Source organism: Choristoneura fumiferana, chromosome 10 (assembly GCF_025370935.1).
Source record: "Choristoneura fumiferana chromosome 10, NRCan_CFum_1, whole genome shotgun sequence".
Classification (NCBI taxonomy): Eukaryota; Metazoa; Arthropoda; class Insecta; order Lepidoptera; family Tortricidae; genus Choristoneura; species Choristoneura fumiferana.
The window spans coordinates 17096763-17115192 of NC_133481.1; the positions used below are offsets into that span (position 1 = coordinate 17096763).

Sequence of the window (18430 nt, forward strand, 5' to 3'; positions counted from 1 at the left end):
TTTCTACTACTTTTCTATTACTCATAAATGGTAACACTGACTTGCTTGCAACCATTTTTGCCAATAAAAGGACTTGCGTTTGACCTTTATTTGCATTGGCGCGTTTAAAACTTAGAGGAAGGGGTTAAAATATTATTATCTGGCCTCGTTTGCATAATTATTTCATTTCATATTTACAACTAATCACAACAAACAGGATTTCAATAAATAGATTTTATTTCGTTTAGATTCAGATTTGTTTGTGTGAGTGAGGTGAGGTGAGGAGGTGAGGGGTGCCTGGCTGGGTGCAGAGTTGTCAAATGTATTGTGTATGTGCTTCATGAGAAAAGTGTTAAAATTTCGCTTCCAGGAACAGAAAAATGCGGTTTGGGGGAAGCTGGGAGATAGTTAAATAAAACATAGTTCCTGTTACTTACTTTTAAGTGTCATTTATAATGCTACGGTGTATTCTGCTAATTTTAGCCATAGTCAAAGTTTCAGTCGGTTTTTCCGACGTCGGAAAATGGGATTTACCGCTTGGTGGGGTGAGAAATGAGTACTATTATGTTGTTTACGCTTACTTAACCGCTTTAAAATTATGTAGCTGTCTTTGATAAAGCAATAATACATCAATTACCAAGATTACCAAGGTTACAACATATACAATATTATGTATCTCTGAAGTACCGCCCTGAGTCATATCAGAACACTATTTAAAAAGCAGGACTTTATCGCAGTGAAGGAAAACGAAATATATTAGATTCGTTTTTTAAACTATGATCTTCGTAAGTCCCAGTGTTCTTTTAAATAGTATAAATCAATATTAAGAATAAATGCCCATTGTAGAGTATTTTTTTAAACATCAGTAAAACTTCTAAATATGTTGTAATAGCTTCTAAAATCGCAAACTAGTAAGTCTTGGCTCAGTCTTTATGCTGTCTGTTATAAAAAGTTAAACTTATACTAAAAAAACTAATATGGTTCTGATTTTTCTTACAGGAATACTGCGATTTTACTTTGGCTAAATCTTTATTTAAAGATTCAATAGTTAAAATAACAAGTAAGTAGAAATCATAACAATAATTTTAAAATATTAACAAATAGTTTGATGTTATTTTTTAACTACAACAAAGCAATATATGTCTTCGGCTAATAATATACAATACGCAAAATGTACACTACATGCAAAATGTGCTAACATAAAAATGTACATACGCAAAATCTACATCATGATAAATGTACATCATGACAAATGTACAGTACGCAGATTGTACAAACAATTAAATGTACATATGATAATTGTACAATAAGCAAAATGTACTCCACTTGATAGTGTCAAAATCTACAAAGGTAGAATGATCAACACGCAAATTGTACATTACAGAAAAATAACAATACCCAAAATGCACAGTACTTGAACCTTGTAGTGATTGGCAACACTTTGTCTCTATGTGTGTGTCTATCAGAGGTATCAAGTTGTATGTCTAATTTAAAATTCTCTGAGAAAATTGTGGTAGTGTGAGAGACTGTAAGACAAAAAGAAGAAGAACCCTGGAAGAGCTAAATGCCATGTATGAGGACTGCTAACTGTACACTTGTACTTGTACATTTAACGTTTTGTACGATTGATGATTGAGCATTTTGCTTTTATCACATTGAGCGGATTGTGCATTTTTTCATTGAACAATGTATATTTTTCTTTTTACACATTTTGCATTATGTGCTTTCAGCGTAAGTACATTTTGCGTACTGTATATTTCGTGTACTGTACCTTTGTTATGATGTAGATTTTGCGTATGTACATTTTAACTCTTTGTACATAATGCTTGTAGTGTACATTTTGTGTATTGTATATTATCAGCCGAAGGCCAATATATATGTCATTGTATGCAAAATCAAAACCACCCTATTTCCACATGAGTTAATATATGTCTAACAGACCCAACTTTCATAAACACTACACAAGATGATAACATGTTTTAAACTCTACACAAGTTCATTCTCAAAAGTTGAGCTGGTAGTACCTTTAAGAATTAAATAATTTGTATTTACTGTAAAATTAAACTAGTTTATGAGGATAGCAAAGGCGTTCGTTAAATTACCGTTTCGTCAAAATCTTGTTTTGTCAAATTCTTGTTTCGTCATATTCTTGTTTCGACACATTCTTGTTTTGTCAAAATCTTGTTTTCTCAAATTCTTGTTTCGTTAAATTCCTGTTTCGTCAAATTCTTGTTTTGTCCAATTCCTATTTCGTCAAATTCTTGTTTTGTCAAATTCTTGTATCGTCAAATTCTTGGTTTGTCAAATTCCTGTTTCGTCAAATCGGTATTAATCTGATTCGTTTGCCTTAAGACAGTTAATGACAAAAATGAAAAAAAGGCATTGTTATTTTTATTATTATTACTTAACTATTCATTACCAAGTACTAACTAAAAATTAGAAATATGGAAACAAAATTAAAGTGTAACAATTTCTGACGCAAACGGTAGGATTATTTTCCCAGTTTTACTACGAAATTGTGTCTTAAGGGCGGTAAATAAGGAATTACGAACGAGAGTCTATTGGAAGCCCTCAGTCGAAAGTCGATGTTCGTAATTCTAGTACCGCCCGTGCGACATACAATGTTTTTCGTCACATTTGCAAGTAAAATTTTATATTTGAAAAGAAAAAATATAATTCTTCCAAATAGTTATTGGCGATGCCTTAGGCTGCGCTCTTGGCACCGCCGCTCCCGCAGCATGCGCCTACGCGCGGGTGCGTGTGCGGGTGGGGGGTGCTGGCGTGTATCAGTACAGGCCCTTCCTGACTCATTTGATTTGTTAGACGCATTTCCTGATGTTTTTAAAATTTTTTTTTGTTGGTTTTTATTTTTAAAACATTTATTTTTCTGAATATGTGTTATTGAGGCGGATTTTCTAACAAATAATACAAAATAGAGAAAGTTCAAAAAATAAAGGGGTCCCCATACAAGAACAACCCTTCTTTGTTTCCAATATATTTTTTATTAAATTGGTTATATCGTAAAGTAAGTAAAACATACAAGCGTCAAATGTGGTATGATTATATAGTACAAACCCTAAAAAAAAACAACAAATACTTACTAAAAAATGGTATATTTATTGTATAGTACGATGTAGTTTTTGATGTCACTTTTTCTATTAACTGTACTTGAGACTGACAAACTACGTATCTAATTTGACAAAACAAGAATTTGACAAACAGGAATTAGACGAAACAGGAATTTGACGAAATAGGAATTTGACGAAACAAGAATATAACGAATCAAGAATATGACGAAACAAGATTTGACGAAACAGGAATTGACGAACGTCTTTGCTATGAGTACTGTAAAATTCTATTCATTCACCTAAGAATAAAACGCATATAATTATTTTCAACACCCAGTTCAACAAATCGGGGTGTTATATGGTAACATGTTACACCCCTATTTAAAGAGCTATCACCTCAAAGTCAAGCCTGTAATTCAAATAAAATCAAACTTCATTTTTTTCTGTAAAGACGGTTAAATGTGATGCCGTCTCTGTCTATTTGAACAAAACAAATAGAGACGGCATCACACCTAACCGCCAGTTAACACTAATCAATGGATGGTGAAACAGCCCCTCAGTCTGTGTCATTGTAGATCAAATGGATGAACTAGTTTTACAGTTTTTAGCCAATACTGAAGGGGTGAAGTCTATAAAAACATATTTTAAGACCTTTATACACCACATTATTTAGACGCGTGTTTGTATCGATACAAACAATACGCACATGAGTTGTATGGCTGCTCTATGGAAAGAAAAACGTGCTGTTAATGCGGATTTCTAAAATTCACGTCAATGACATGTTTAAAAAAACGCAATGTGCAAAGGCCCTTAGCTAACATTGGTGTCTGCTAAGCTTATGGTAATTAATTGATGATGTAAATGACCTTCTTACATTCAATTCTATTACAGTTGGCTGTGACAATGTGGATTCTAATCTCACTGTATCATACCGCTGGGATCAAAGTTCATGCTCTCCTGACTACTTCCATTACTTTGAAAAGGTAAGAACTTGGCATTACCCTGTAGAAAAATAATAATAAAAGGAATGAGAGAGAAAGAGAGTGAGAAATGAGAACAGGCATGTTACCATGTATTTCCTTCTGCAATTGATCACCTGTCTGACTGTCAATGTACTCATACATACCATATTTCAGGGTTGCATACTTTAGTTGACACAAATGGAACCCTTATCATCACTTTGTTGTGTGTCCGTTCTCCTATCAAGATCCTTTTTCCAGGAACATGTGGATGTATTAAGAGTTGTGGATAAAGCTCAGTTCGAGGCTTGGAGACAAAAATCCTTAAGACTGCAGAGTCTTAAAGACTGCACTATATTTGAGATATTTTTTATGCATATGGATGCAAGAAACTGTCTTTGTGGGCTTTGAGTCGTTAAGCCTCGAGAGTCTTTAGGGTTGAGTTTTTAAGCCTCGAAATGAGCGTTTTTCACAACACTAGGATGTATCAAGGTGATATTAATATTAAATACTTGGGTCTGCTGCTCTTGAAGCAGTGGAAAAAAATAATTTCTAAGATAGAATTAAACTAGGAGTTTCTATACAAATTGCTCCAAATCCAATCCAATGGGGTACTTCCGGTTCTCCTAGAGACTTGAAATTTATGAAGGTTGCTATTGTAGCTGGTTGTGGTTACTAGTTGGTAATGGTTTTCAAAGTCAACTCAAAATTTAAGCTATTCCCTGGGTGCGAAGTACTAGGTGGGGGGTAGTGAAATATATTGCAGCGCTCATAGTGGCCAAAAGTAAAAATAATGTAGGCTATGTCATCTGTCATATGAGTATAGATCTGTCATTAACAAAGCAATTTCTTTAGACTCAACTACCTAATTTTAGTAATAGATGTTTGTCTTATGATGCCAGCTTGAATTATTGAACACAGTCCCTGTTTTGTTCTTAATTCCTCTACATCCTGGGCATGTCCAGCAGATACCAACAATTTTCCTTTTGAAACGGGTTGTGGTTGACATTTTATATTAGAGTGATACTTAATTTTCAATTTAAGTAATTAAAATTCATATTTAAATTAGTACTAGTGATACAAGAACAATTACATATGTTTACTATTAATTAAAGAAACCATTAAAGTAGCTTTATCTTTTTGTTTTACAGTAAAAGTACAACTAAACATGAAATAAACAAACCCTGACATAACCAAAATAAAACACACTTTTTTAATAAATTTTACTTACCTCATTTAACTTTAATGACCAAAAATGAAATCACAGCCCTTTGTCCACCCAAATCACTGTATCACAGTAATTTTGTATTATAAATTAAACGTGATTTTTTAATTTTTGTCACAAAGTCGCGCGCGATGAAATTTCAAAACGTCAGAGCCTCAGAGCCAATAAAGTTGCGGACGCTAGGTGGCGCTGATGTCGTGCACAGAGCCAATATAGAACAAGTACTTAAGAATTTAAAAAAAAAAGTACCACAATTCGGAAAAGCCTTGAATTGATAAGAATCCGGCAAGAAACTCAACGAGGTATATATTTAGGTATTTTTTTATTTACGCATTTATGCGAGCGAAGACGCGGGTGGCGTCTAAAAAGATATAAGTCCTCTATCTCATCTGACGATAAGTACCTGCTGATAAGGCCGAAGATTTAGCTCACTCCCTGGTTGCCCCCTAGCTTCATTGAATAGCCTTGAATTGGTATAAGTATTTATATTTCGGGAATCTCGAAAACTGAGAAAATTTCAACGATATTGGTTTTTGGGCAGAAACAATCATTCTAGCTTGGTTTTATTTCTGGGGAAACGGGTGCTTTTGAAAAACTTTGACTTTGACTTCGAAACAAAATATGACAAAGATGACGCGTACAAGTCTGGGAGTGGGAGCCCGTGCATGACATCACGCCGTGCTGTACCACTACCATGAGTTTACAGTGACCGTACTCGATAGCGACGGCGTAAATTATTTGTAGAGTCGCTGTACAATTCTCCATACAATACAATGGTGCTGAAGTGTCATACGGTGTGACGTTCCGCTGAACTTTAACTGGCTTTATCTAATCCAGCGCCTTTGCTCTGATCAAGGTAGAGCGAGATTGTCTACACCGCTTCCGCGCTTCTCAAAAGGCGCCATCAACATTTTACTTTGAACAGGAAACTGGCAAATGGCGCCCCTGGCCATCTGGCGCCTAGAGCGAGCGCTCCTCGTGCATTATAAAAACAGGTCACGTGTGTGTAGTGCCATGCGCGGAGTAGGGTTCCGTTCCGTTATAAGATGCGTGAAATCTTCAATATTAAAATTTTATCGGCTGTTGAGTAGGTAAGGTACTCCCTTAAATTGAGAAAATTGAAAAAAGGTCATGATTCAAGCCTCGTCGGTCCTTATAGTCCATAAAATTCTACACAAAAAAATACAGTGGTGTAACTTTCAATTTAAGGGTTGACTTATAAAAAACCTACATAGCTATGGTTTTCCTTTTAAATTCGTTACTATATTTACGATTTTTTCCAGATTTTTTAGAGATTAGTTCATAGAGGGGGGACATTGACTCTAACGTAATTATAGCACTTTGATGCTTAATATTTTGCAAACTGTTATTTACTCGTACTCGTAGATTGGTGAGAATGGTGTTAGCAACCCTACACCACAGTATAACAAGTTTCCCTAAAGTAATCCGACGGAGACGTCTAGACAGAGCAATCGTGCGGGGCGTGAGGGATAAGACGCGGGTGGGAGGAGCCCCAGCTGCATACTTCGCCGTTCTTATCTTAGTAGCTTGGGACAAGTCTTCTAGGGCTATCGCTTTTTCAAACTCAATAATATATATTTGCCGCATACGGAACCCTAAATTGCGTGTAACACGAGACACGACACTTGGCTGTTCTTTATTTTTATTTTGATTGAACCAATTGTTTTCGCATCTTCCAGCGTATTGTAAGTTGCAAGAAACCCCCCAGCGACTTGGTGGGGAACAAAACATTACTTCAGCGTGCTACCGGCGAATTCAAATTTTTGTGTCCGAACAAGCAGCCCTATCCCCTGGTCTATAAGAATGACGCCGCGATGACAGATGAAGCCAAGAAGGATGCTGGGGCCATCGCACAATCTGTAAGTTTTTTTTTTATTATGAGAGGGAAGCAAAGTAAGGGGTCATCTGAAATGATCACCACCGCCCATGAGTACCAACAACTCCAGGAGAGTCATTGTCTGTTGCCGGCCTTTAAAAACGTATAAGCCCTTATCTTGAAAGCTCCGATGTCATAGTTGTCAGGAAACACCGCTGACGGAAGTTGATTCTACAATTTCACTGTATGTGGCAGGAAGTGCCAACTTCGACTAGGTACAATTAAAACAGGAACTGGTGCAATTAATGTACGCCTGTAATAGGGATGATGACATCAATCAACTGATCCGCAGATCCCTGTACTTAACCATCTGTCAGAACCAGCACTGGTAGGTACGCCTATCAGATTATTTCCAAACTTAATTAGGTCCTGGCCCTATTACTATAATACGAAGTGCAAAATTCGAACTTCGTATCTTCAGCTGACGCTAATATAATTTAATACTAGAGTGAGAGCGGTTTCATACGAACTTCGAATTTCGTAGTGGCCTCCTGGCGCTACGCAGGCGGCTGCCGCGGTGTGATCGCAATGAGGGCTATCCCGTATAATTCGCCGCTAGAGGCGCTAGTGTAGCGAGAGGTCTCCGAAATGTCGAATGTCACTGTTGTAACAAACTAAGCACTATACTTCAGGCAGGACCTTTGTCTACAGTGGCGCCAACTGGTGAGCGCGAAAACGGTACCCTTCATTGCCTCGAGGGTTTCTGTGATAGGCTAGTTGACGCAGGGGTTCGTTTGACAACTTGGGATTCGTTTGACAACATTTGTGTGCGACGTGTGGTTTGGCTGGCTATATTTCCCAAGCACCCTTGCTTCTATGCATCCTCTTCTTGATTCTCTTTTTTTGGAAGCAAAGGAGGCCTTTGCCCGGAAATAAGATCATTAAAAAAAAATCTGTTTCAGAAATCTTCCTCCCTCATCACTGTGGCTAATGAAGGTGTCTACATCCTAAGCATAGCTGTCCTGAGCACAACCAAGTTCAATGGCACAGTTCATATTGAGATGGTGAAGGACTCGAGTTACTTGTCCGCTGCTATCTACCCTCTTTTACCGGTAAGTGCGGTTCTGTGGTTCAAATAGTTTGCAGATAGATTAGGTACTCGTTTGGAAAGAACCTTCTGGTTTTGGCAAACTGTTTTATAGAACAATTTTTGAATTGTTTGATAGGTCTTACGAAGCAATGCCTTGAGTTGAAGCAAGAAGACTGGATTATAATGAGTGTGGGCTTTTAAAAGTGTTTTTGGTATCAAATAATGTACACACAACATTGCAAGTTAAATAAAAGCTTGTAGAAACAGTAAATGTACCAAATTAGACCGAATCCACAAAGTTAAGCTCCTACTCTTTGCAGTTTTGACGCTCAGCTATTATGCTGACTTTAACAGGACCACAAACACTTTTGGTTTATTTGGTGTTCATGTTTATTTTCGTCTTTTTAGTTTTTTTTTTTTTAGAAAAGTGTTTCTGGTGGTCATTATATGTAAGTTATGTAACCCCCTTTAAAATGACTTATTAGTCAGTCTATTTGTAAAATATTTCTTCCTTCTCCTTTTCCCCTTTAGTTTTTCGGCGTGATGTGCGCAGTATACACTGTGTTGTGCGCAGCGTGGCTAGTAGTGTGCGGCTTGCAATGGCGGGATCTACTGCGCATCCAGTACTGGATCGGCGGCGTGGCGCTACTTGGCATGATCGAGAGTGCCACGTATTACGCCGTCTACTCGTCCATCGACCGCACTGGGTGAGTTAATGCACTTCACTGTGCAGTACTTCATCATAGAGAGTAAGATCTTCAAAGTACCCTGGTTTGATAATTCCAGCCTCCCCAGGGATCTTCTCGTGTGGGCTTTTCGTGTGCGGTCTGGTCACATACCACTAAACTGTTTTTTGAATTTGATGAGAGTTGTACAATCACCTTTGTGTATAGGTTGTAATAAGACTGAAGTGAAGACCACATTTTCTTTTGGAATGTGATCAGAATAAGGACATCAGAGGCAGGTATTTGGATGGAATGGGCTTGTTCATTGAAGGTGTAAATGTAAATGTAATTCCAAGTCAACCGCTTTCAGAAGAAGCGATGCTGATTTACAGATTCATTAGACAGGCCTTTGCATCCAGAGACGTGGTTTCAGTGCAAGGGAGAGCGTAATATCTGTAGTGTGGTGTACCTATATGACTAAAGCTCCTATCAAATGAATTTGTCGCTAAAGTCGAACTTTCAAGTTTATAGACACGGCTATTGGCATTATTGTTTTATGAGTATCAACTTTAGGGTGGTAGACCATATATTTTACTGATGGTACATGTAGCTCAAAAGTAGCTTCCCTCCTTAGTACTTTGTCGCAGTAATTGGAAGTACTGGGACAGTTTGAGATGTTTCAAGTTAGTTTTGATTCAACATGTTTTTTGATAATATTTTGTATTTCTTTAATGGATTTAAAATTATTTTTAATTTTGTGAATAAACTTTGGCACTTTCCAGTCGGTAAGAATATACAATAAAATGACTTTTTATTGAACAGCACAGATTACTACTGTCTGTGGATACAGACAACAGCAGCAACAATACTAATAACAGTTCCGTTTCGCAGGTACTTCAACGCGGAGGCGTACATGTTTGCGGAGTGGGTGTCGGTGGCGAAGCGCGCGCTCGCAAGGATGCTGGTTATTATCGTGTCCCTTGGCTTCGGTATTGTAAAGTGAGTCAAAGTACAAACTTAGTAAAGGCTGACCAGAATTATAAAAAAACCTCTCCATATTACGTAAAACCAATATAACTAATTTCTTGCACTGGTAACACTAAATTCAAATGTCATCTGTCTATTGCTGTCCAAGTTTAACGTTGTTTGCGCGTAGTATTTTAAATTGTTATTTTGTTTTTTTTTGCGTTAAAATGCCGAAGATTATGCATAGCCTTGGAAGGAAAATAATTCACAATGTAGGTATAAAAGTATTTTTGTCATAGAAAAAGTCTGAGGGGTTAGAAAATATTCCTTTAAATAACATCATCGACAGCGGTGTCAATATGACTGGTAGGTATCGTATAGTAAGTGTAAAGAATGTTGCAATATAAAACGAAGAAGTGCTGCCCTCGCATCAGGTTTTTTTATATTCGTGGTCAGCCTTCAAGTAGCTGTTCGGGTTAATGTTTTTGCCACCAAATCTTGAGATGATTTTATTTAGTAATAACTTAAGAACTTAACTAACAAAAAGTTGGAAAACCTCCGACTTTGTCACTTCAAATGGCTAAACTGATTTTGATGAAACATGTCTAAGAACCATAGCTAGAAAGCCTGCTTTCAAATAAAAAAAAACTCATTCATCGGCCCATCCGTTTAAGAGCTACATTGCCACAGACAGACACACATAGCGGTCAAACTTATAACACCGCTCTTTTTGCGTCGGAGGTTAAAAAATGACGATACCTTAGTAATTTGTTATTTTAATAAATGTTGACATCCCATGCATTTGCCAAAGAAATCATAGCAAAATTATTTATGAAAAGGTTTCACCTGGTACGTGATTCAGTTTCCTCGACTGTACCTGAAACCTGAAAAGAAAAGCTAACGCAACTTTGGGCATAAGTGCCTTGTGCTTGTGTCTGCAAATTTTGGATGTAAAGGTTATAATGTATGTTTGTTTGTTTCAGGCCTCGGTTGGGTCCCGCTTTGCAACGAGTTGTGGGTACCGGGGTCCTTTGGGGCATCCTCGCAGCTATTGAGGCGTGGCTACGTCTACACCACAAGGTAAGTACTGACCACTGAACTAATGAGGAATTTTCGGTTGAGACAGCAAAACTACCTTAAAGCGGCGAGTGAAGAAAGAGCGAATGAGAGATGCAATGAGGGCTACCGTTTTTGCGCTCACCAGTTGGCGCCACTGTAGACAAAGGTCCTACCTGAAGCATAGTGGTTAGTTTGTTACTACGGGCGTGAAAACAAAATTTACATTTAAATCATATTTAATACCTTAAAACCGTACCATAAAAATATCGAACCACAGTGTTGTGTAGTCCCGTTATGTTCGGGAAAACGCGAAGGCAAAGGTTTCCGAAAGGCAAAACTGTCTCAAAACACAGACATTCATTGCCCGTAACGCATAATTTGCCATAATTAATTTCAGGTATTGCAAAATATTCACAAAATTATTCTAATTATGAATAAACTCGCGTAGTTCACCCAAAAACAGTGAGATTTGACATTTCGGAGACCTCTCGCTACACTAGTGCCTCTAGCGACGAATTCATACGCGATAGCCCTCGTTGGCAAAATGAAATAGGCTCAGAATTGCTCAGCGAGCTATGGAGAGAGCTATGCTTGGGGTTTCTCTACGGGATCGAATCAGAAATGAGGAGATACGTAGAAGAACAAGGGTCACCGACATAGCCAAGCGAATGAGCTCGTTGAAGTGGCAATGGGCAGGCCATATAGCACGGAGAACAGAATGTCGTTGTGGTCGAAAGGTTCTCGAGTGGAGACCGCGGATCGGCAAGCGCAGCGTAGGACGTCCGTCCACCAACGAGATGGACGGATGGCCTGGTATAGTCGCGGGTTCACGGTGAATGCAAGCCGCTTCCAACCGAGGCAACTGGAGATCTATGGGAGAGGCCTATGTCCAACAGTGGACGTCCTATGGCTAATATGATGATGATGAGCCCTCATTGAGCTGAGAAATTTTAGACAAGAGGTCGTAAAGTAATTACGTCATATCAATTGCTATCGCTCCGCTTGTCAACCCGCTAATCTCTCCGCTACAGATTTGTTATACATACAGTTGTGTTGTTTTAAGGCGGACGACTCGAATCGCGACTTGCTTCTGTCCGAAGCGCCGATGTCTCTTCTCGACAGCGCCATCTGTTGGTGGGTGTTTGTCTCGCTTGCACACACCATGCGCACACTGCAACTGAGAAGGTCAGTACTACTCGCTCGTTCGGTACTTGTTTATCATTGAAATATGTGTGGTATGGTAGATCAAGTTTATAAGGTCTTGTTTCGTCCTTTTTAGTTTTTATTTATTTTTTCAGGCAGTTGGATTCAATTTTTTTATATAATACTGTCGTAAATTTGGTACAAAGTACAAGATTAACTATTTACTATCGGGTACACTGGGACAACTGTCAATTATCGTGCAAAGCAGTGCTTGTTGTGCACTGTTGTGTTTCGGCGTGGAGAGTAAGACAGCCGGTGAAATTACTGGCACTTGAGGTATCCCATCTTAGGCCTCTAGGTTGGCAACGCATCTGCAATCCCCCTGGTGTTGCAGGTGTCTATGGGCGGTGGTGATCTCTTACCATCAGCAGACCCACTTGCTCGTTTGCCATCCAATCGAATAAAAAAAAAAGAATTGATGTGTCCATTAATACGAGACTTCTTACGAGAGTATCTTTACTTCAACATTATCTTGACTAATAAAGTTTCATAACTTTCAATATTATATGTCATACACACAATGCCGTAATACGGGTTGAAAGTCATTATTCACTTTATATCAGCCTGTCTCATTCTGTTTCCCAGGAACACGAATAAAAGTCTTATTCACTTTATATCAGCCTGTCTCATTCTGTACACGGCACCGGCACTTCACTAACACGCTGATATTCGCGGTCATCTCTTCAGTCGTGTTCATGCTGTATTCCATCAAAGCTTTCAGAGTGTTGCCGTGTATTACTGTGAGTTTAAATCTTTTCTTAAACCACGTATGTACGCACTATGCGGCTAACCGCGCGGTTTTGACGCGCCCTCTCTGGGGTTGCACGTAAATTAAAATATCGATATTTATATCGAAAGCTTGAAAATATCGATATTCGATAATATTTATTTTCAATGCTACCCCCTTTTTATCTTCCAGGATTGGAAGGAGGTGTGGATGGACGAGGCGTACTGGCACATCCTGTTTGCGAGCGTTCTGACCGTCATCATGGTGTTGTGGCGGCCCACTAACAACAACCAGCGCTACGCCTTCACGCCGCTGCTGGATAACGCTGATGACGAGGATGACGGTAAACCTGGTTTCTGACTGCTTAGGATCCATAAATTGCATCACACATTAAGGCTCTGTTCTCTGGTGGAAACTCAGCCTAAACCCCTGGTTTCTGGCAGCTTTGGGGTCGTCCATAAATTATGTTACACATTTAGAGAGGGGGGGGGTCAAGCTGATTATGACAAAAGGTACAAAATAACTGCAACATAATACGCGTGACAAGGGTGCTACATGAAAATGGTCATTGGTGTGACGTACTTTATAGATGGGCCCAAAGCACATGCTTTTGCAGAGTTTTAAGACTTAATTTGCTTTGCTAGCTTTAATATTCAGGAGAATTATCATGTAATATTTTGTTTTCAAAAAATAACTTTCTAGTAACATTTTTCTTGGCAATGATGGTCTGTCCGAAAGCGCTGGTAGTATAAAAAACTGACATGTAAAAGAGCGCTTTGCGGTAGTACAGAATAAACGTTTGATTTTGATTTCATAGCCACGCGACTCCGCAATGTGTCATTTGCACGTTTCTCACACCGTGTAAATAAAGCTTAACACCTTCGTTTGAATCACTAAGCTCTTAGATACACTTACTCATATTGTCTAAAGTCCGAGGTCAGCTCAATAAATCACTCTTTGGCATGCTAAGAAAAATTCTCGTTGCTGACCGGCCCGTCTGGCAGCTCGCCCTCTCTGGTAATCTGTAAAAGGGCATTTTTCAAAAAAGAGCTTAAGTACCTTTTCTTTTTTGTTTTTCCTTCCGATAGTTTAAAAGTTAAACTTTAAATAAATGTCCCAAACAAAAACTTGTTTTTTTTTCATACACTTGATATGGGCGTCACAAAACTGACTCATTCATTTATTTATTGCATATCACGTTAGCAGTTGTTACAATTCGGTATAGTCAATTAGTCACATGTGACGCCCTGCAAGCGCACAGCAACATGAGAGGTTACTACTACATTAATATCATGTCATAAAAATTCTATTACAATACAATGTATTTCTTGCAAAATGTATTGATATTTTGAAAGAAAAGGTACTTACACTTTATTTGAAAACGCCCAAAAGCCATCTGAGGCTAACAGCAACAGTCTGTTCGAAAAAAAATGAAACTAAACTTCAATTTGCAGAAGAAGAAGAACAATTCGTGAATGACGCGTACGGGGTGAAGATGCGAGGCACAAGTGTGACTGAAATCGAGCGAGAGGCCCGGGAGCCGCAAGAAAATACCAACACTTTGGACTCGGACCTTCGCTGGGTCGAAGAGAATATCCCCACCAGCACTCTACCTCTTTTAGACTCCGACGAGGAAATTATTAACACAAAGTTTGAAGTGTCCAAAATGCAGTAAAGTTACTTAATAAATCAATGTGTAAAGTATTAAAAGACGTGTTTGTTTTTGACTTGTAGATGAGAATATTGAGGATCGTGTTCAATGAATATTAATTAAGACACAGTTAAATATGAAACTGCTGCAAGAACTCTTAATCTTAAGTAAATCTAAAAGACAGATTCCATTGAAAGTTCATAAATAAATATGTGCGTATGTAAGGGCTACTTGCACAGAAAAGGGTAGCCTAGAAAAAAAATCCAAATAATAATTAAAAAATAATTAACTAAGAGAAAACTGATGCGAGTAGAAAAGCAAAGATTTTTAACTAAAACTTATATGCTCTTGACTGTATATGATTTTGTTTAAAGAGGAATAAAATATAATTTTGTATGAAAACATTTATTTGTACATACAATTTTAATATATATAATCTTGTTCTTTAGACGTGATCTTTGGTATATAAAATATAATATGGAATATGGCCACTATTACTTACTATTATTAAATGGAAGTTCTGATAAAATTCAGTCAATACAGAGTAAAATGGAAACAGATTACATCTTAAATTAATTTAAAATTAATAAATATTTTACTTAAAACTCATTTAACTACTAATACTAGAAAATTTCAATACACCTTGGAAGTAATATCATACTGGTGAAGCATTTTAAGAATTATTACTCATAAATGGAATTGTTAGTTATTATCGTAATAAAAGTCATAGTCTTCTGGCTCGTCTGGAATCTGTGGTGGGTCCTGTGGGATGTCTATGCCTTCTGCATCAAGTAGTCTCACCTTTATATCCATAGACAACAATGTCTCGAGATCATTCTCATAAGATTTACTTGTCATCTTTTCTTTCAATAGCGCATTAACTCCATCTGTCCAATAGTCAAATACCTGCTCATCGGGAGCTACAAAATCTAGTGATGTCACTTCAGCAGACTTCAGAATAAAAGAGAATGCCAGATTTGGATTTATCTTCCTCCCTCTCAAGTCTTTCATGTGTGGACAGTCCTTGCCGACTACAACACTCTTTATGTCGGCAACAGACAGCTTGTTGCCAAGTTCCTCTAGGCTTGGCGTGCTTTTTTCATCACAATCGCCATAATGCAATACCTTGTGGTTTGGTGATAATCTGACATACCAAAACTTGTCTTTGATTCTTTGCCCTCTGGAAGAATACTTCTTGAACCTGGTCCCACCAACAAGCACCCCTAACCGCTGTTGCTGAATCAAGTCAATTATTTCTGGAGTTATTTTTTCTTTGAGCTCAACTATGGGTCTTGCATGGGACTCCCAAACTTCCCTATTAGTCCTCTCTGTTTGCCAAATCTGTGTGATTTCAGCATAAGTCAGCTGGTTGACTCTTTGGCGAAATTTGTCAAAGCCTTTAGGAGATCCAGACAGGGCCCTACTAATTTGCTCTCTGACAACACTAGAAACTTTTACAAAGTCTTCTGTGGTTGCTCTCATCTCCTTCCAAGTTTTGTTGAGGAGCACTATGCATATGCAGAACAGCTCTTCGAAAGGATGGTCATGAGTGAAGAACATTGGGTGGTAAGTTTGACCTTGTTCACTTGGAGGTTCACCAATGTGAAGAATGTCACAGAGTTGTTTCACTAACTCTACACTTGTTTTACCAAAAGGGCATTCGTGTTCATCAGCCCGGCAGCTATTTTCAAGAACTATTTTTGTGTAATCTTCTTGATAGTTCCTTGCAAAGTACAGCATACAGTCCAGTGCCAGTATTCCTGGTGGTGTTTCATTAAAATCTTTTATTGGATCAATTTCACATTTGAACCCAAGCTTTTTGAAGTCCTTTGAGAAACTACCCAGCTGGCGCCTTGTTGTAACTTCGATGTTGCAATTGTTATCATTTTCAAAGGCAATTTTTCTTAACTCCTTGATTTTTTCTTGTGATTCTTGGTCCTGAGAATCAGCTCGTTGTCTCATTTTAGCTTCAAGCAGACCGAGCATGAGTGTTTGTAGAGAGTACAGCTGGTGCGCCAGCTCTGTGTCTTGAGCTTGGGCAGAGACCAAGACACCAACCAGATTGTCATAAATAACATTACGGACTTGCCTTGATGACAATGTGGCTACAATGTCCTTCCGCTTAGTCATATCGGCCTTTGTCAGAATAGCATTAATAAGAGCAATAGTGTTTTGTTGAATGATGATGTCTTGGCTTTGATTTTGCAGCTGCAAGATTAGGCTCTGAATAGTAATTTCTTTTTCTACTTGAGAATTCTTTCCAGAGCTATTGAGAACAATATTCTCTAGTATAGACAGGCATGACTGAATGACTTTTGGTTCTTGGGGGGTACTCTGGTTACTAACAAAACCAGCAACCTTGTGAATAAATTGGTTTTCCAGTATATCCCAGGAAATAATACCATGGTCCATGAGTTCAACAAATGTTACTAGCGCGTGTTTGAGGCATGTGCCTTTAAACTTGCCGGACTCAATGTTACTGATGATTAGAGTAAGTCCCTTTTTATTTATAAATTCAAGTGCAAAAGTAAGGTCACTGCTGAGACTCGCTAGTTTTGTCAAAGCGTTGGTTTGATCCTGTTCGCTGCCATTGTTTATTTTATACAATATCTCCTGCACTGTTTTCGCAGGCGACTGCTCAAGCCGTAGCACTGAACCGTTTTTGATCTCATTACGATTCTTTTCGGTGATATAGTTTTGGTTGTTACTCTCAGAAAACTGTAATGCGTAGTTGTCCGGGTCAGACAGGCCCCAAGGCTTGCAGAGTAGCTGGATAATGCTAGATAGAGGCTGGCTCTGGTCAAATTCAATCAACTGCGGCACCTTATCGGGAGCATTGAGCATCTCCACCGCGATTTTAAGAATAGTCGAGTCCCTCGTTGCTGACGGCATCTTCAATTGCTTCGTAGACATTTATTTATCATTTGTCAAGTACACAATTCGCGAAATTGGTATTGAAATAATTATTTTTAGTAATCTTGCACCCAGTTGTCCCTCCCGTTAAATGGGCAAGGCAAGAAATACAAAAGCAAGTAAGCAGGATATGACAGGACAACAAGATGACATTTGTGACAGTTGGTTTTTAAGCGCCCTACATACGGTACGACTAATGTTCGGTATTCGTCCACGTTTCGTCATAGGATCGCAATGAAAATTCGAAAGCACCTAAATTATTCGCATGGGCAAACATCTCATCTACCTTTTTTTTAATGATTTATAAAAACGTGTTTTTATAATTTTTTATTTATTTATTAGACGTTTTACGCATAGTTCTGCTATTCGCCAAAAGATGGCGCCACATGAAAATACCTAAGCGATAAATAATACTCATAGGCGGATACAGGCGAAAATACCAAATTTCTTCCAAACCGCTAGAGCCACCATTCGGGATATCAAAAAGGACATAAATTAAAATACATTACTCGGTATAATAGTATACAAATAATAAAATAAAATTACAAATTAACTAGCGTTTGACCGAGGCCGCACTAAGCTAAACCGCCGCGGTTTTTAACCGCGTGACTTTTTATACAAGTAAATGAACTAAAGTCGAAGTCAAAATATCTTTATTCAATTTAGGCTAATTAATAACAAGTACTTATGAATGTCAAAAAATCTACCACCGGTTGGGAGTAACCTCTGTTGAGAAGAATCCGGCAAGAAACTCAACGAACTAAAAGAATTTCTTTGCTCACACGCGACCTTACGATAGCTAAGTTTATGCAAAATATGCGTCTTCATGCAGTTCCTCCACCTCCACACTGTAAGAACACACACAAATCACACAAACCTATCTATAACCAGCACTACACTGACGCGTTTCAAACTCAACCAGAGCTCATCTTTACAGAGTAACACAACCATGCTACCAGATGTGAGATGTTAGACTAACACTAACAAACCACAACCGTTTTAATTTGTCACTGTTACTCCCTAATTAAACTTTAATCGTCATAAAACTACCTTACATTTTTATTTATTTAGAATAGAATAAGTAGAAT

The 18430-nt window shown here is 38.1% G+C and overlaps 2 protein-coding genes across 2 annotated transcripts; one reads left to right on the forward strand and one right to left on the reverse strand.

The window, feature by feature from the left end:
* Window positions 1-83: 83 nt before the first annotated feature.
* On the forward strand, window positions 84-14488 carry LOC141432197 (transmembrane protein 87A-like). Its single transcript, XM_074093700.1, has 12 exons — window positions 84-524; window positions 979-1039; window positions 3939-4030; window positions 6932-7111; window positions 8031-8180; window positions 8690-8865; window positions 9715-9822; window positions 10773-10869; window positions 11912-12037; window positions 12672-12791; window positions 12971-13121; window positions 14233-14488. Exons 1-12 carry the CDS (start codon window positions 435-437, stop codon window positions 14451-14453), a joined length of 1572 nt encoding a protein of 523 aa, XP_073949801.1. The 5' UTR covers window positions 84-434; the 3' UTR covers window positions 14454-14488.
* Window positions 14489-14872: 384 nt separating this feature from the next.
* LOC141431648 (engulfment and cell motility protein 1-like) lies at window positions 14873-17492 on the reverse strand. The gene has a single exon (XM_074092827.1). It carries the CDS (start codon window positions 17340-17342, stop codon window positions 15132-15134), a length of 2211 nt encoding a protein of 736 aa, XP_073948928.1. The 5' UTR covers window positions 17343-17492; the 3' UTR covers window positions 14873-15131.
* Window positions 17493-18430: the final 938 nt, after the last annotated feature.

What these genes read in the sequence shown, in the direction of transcription:
- LOC141432197 (XM_074093700.1), top strand. Translation starts at nt 435, where the DNA reads ATGCTACGGTGTATTCTGCTAATTTTAGCCATAGTCAAAGTTTCAGTC. An exon ending in GGCTACGTCTACACCACAAG is followed by an intron (nt 10,870 to 11,911) that starts GTAAGTACTGAC and finishes TGTTGTTTTAAG; the next exon opens with GCGGACGACTCGAATCGCGA. An exon ending in CGCTGATGACGAGGATGACG is followed by an intron (nt 13,122 to 14,232) that starts GTAAACCTGGTT and finishes TTCAATTTGCAG; the next exon opens with AAGAAGAAGAACAATTCGTG.
- LOC141431648 (XM_074092827.1), bottom strand. Translation starts at nt 17,342, where the DNA reads ATGTCTACGAAGCAATTGAAGATGCCGTCAGCAACGAGGGACTCGACT.